The sequence below is a fragment of the Charadrius vociferus genome, unplaced genomic scaffold, assembly GCF_000708025.1.
Source record: "Charadrius vociferus isolate BGI_N301 unplaced genomic scaffold, ASM70802v2 C15509665, whole genome shotgun sequence".
Lineage (NCBI taxonomy): Eukaryota > Metazoa > Chordata > Aves > Charadriiformes > Charadriidae > Charadrius > Charadrius vociferus.
The window spans coordinates 1-815 of record NW_009658482.1 but is presented as its reverse complement, the minus strand read 5'-3'; the positions used below and the strand labels follow the sequence as shown (position 1 = coordinate 815).

Genomic DNA, 815 nt, shown 5'->3' with positions numbered 1-815 from the left:
AAAAGTTGCTATTGCTTCAACAGCTCCATTGTACACTGCAGAGCTGTGAGAGGGGGCTCTGAAGTCCCACAGCACTTGGACATAATTCAGAACCTGGTTAAAGCCTGCCGTAGCCAGAGCCCACCACAGGGACCAGTACAGGAGCTTCCTAGAGCTGTAGCAGTCCCTCAGGTCCTTGCTCAGCTGCACCAGTACTCCGAAAGCGTGATTCTGGGGCTTGGCATCGTCAGCCTGCTGGGTGGGGGTCGGTGCCCTCTCAGCAGATACAGAGCCCTCGTCCTCTCGGCAGTTCGATGGCCCGTCGGCGCCAACTGCGGCCACGGCTTTGTCTGGTCCTGGGAGAGTTTGCGAGACCCCTTTCCTGTGGAAGAACATACTCTTTTGAGGCATTGGGAGGAAAAGGGAACACACGAATGCCAGGGACACAGAAGCCAAAGTAATGGCGTTAAGGTGAAAGTAGGATACGTCTGCTAAGGAAACCAGCAGCTGTCCCAGCACGGCGGCAACAGTGGCTGCAACCAGAGTGATACTTCGGCAATAGCTCGTCACTCTCTGATAGTGATCGGTGCTGATGACGCTGTAGATGTAGGCATAATAGGCGACCTCGGTGGCTGTCGCCATCCCGTAGAAGAACTCCACCATCTGCATGGCCAGCACTCCCTGTGCGAAGAGGAGCAGGAGCCACGTGATGATGAAGCTGATGCCCTGGAGGAGGAGGATGGGCTTGTAGCGCATGTAGTCTGTAATCAGGAAGACTGGGAAAAGGAGTGCGAGGTAGGAGTATGTCCAAACTGGGAAAATCTGGTTGGTAACCT

The 815-nt window shown here is 55.0% G+C and overlaps 1 protein-coding gene across 1 annotated transcript; it reads right to left on the bottom strand.

Moving 5' to 3' along the window:
• Nucleotides 1-3: 3 nt before the first annotated feature.
• On the bottom strand, nt 4-810 carry LOC104293682 (thiamine transporter 2-like; the record flags this gene model as incomplete). The annotated part of the gene is made up of 1 exon (XM_009893198.1): nt 4-810. A coding segment is annotated over one exon (807 nt), but the record flags the coding sequence as incomplete, so codon positions are not given.
• Nucleotides 811-815: the final 5 nt, after the last annotated feature.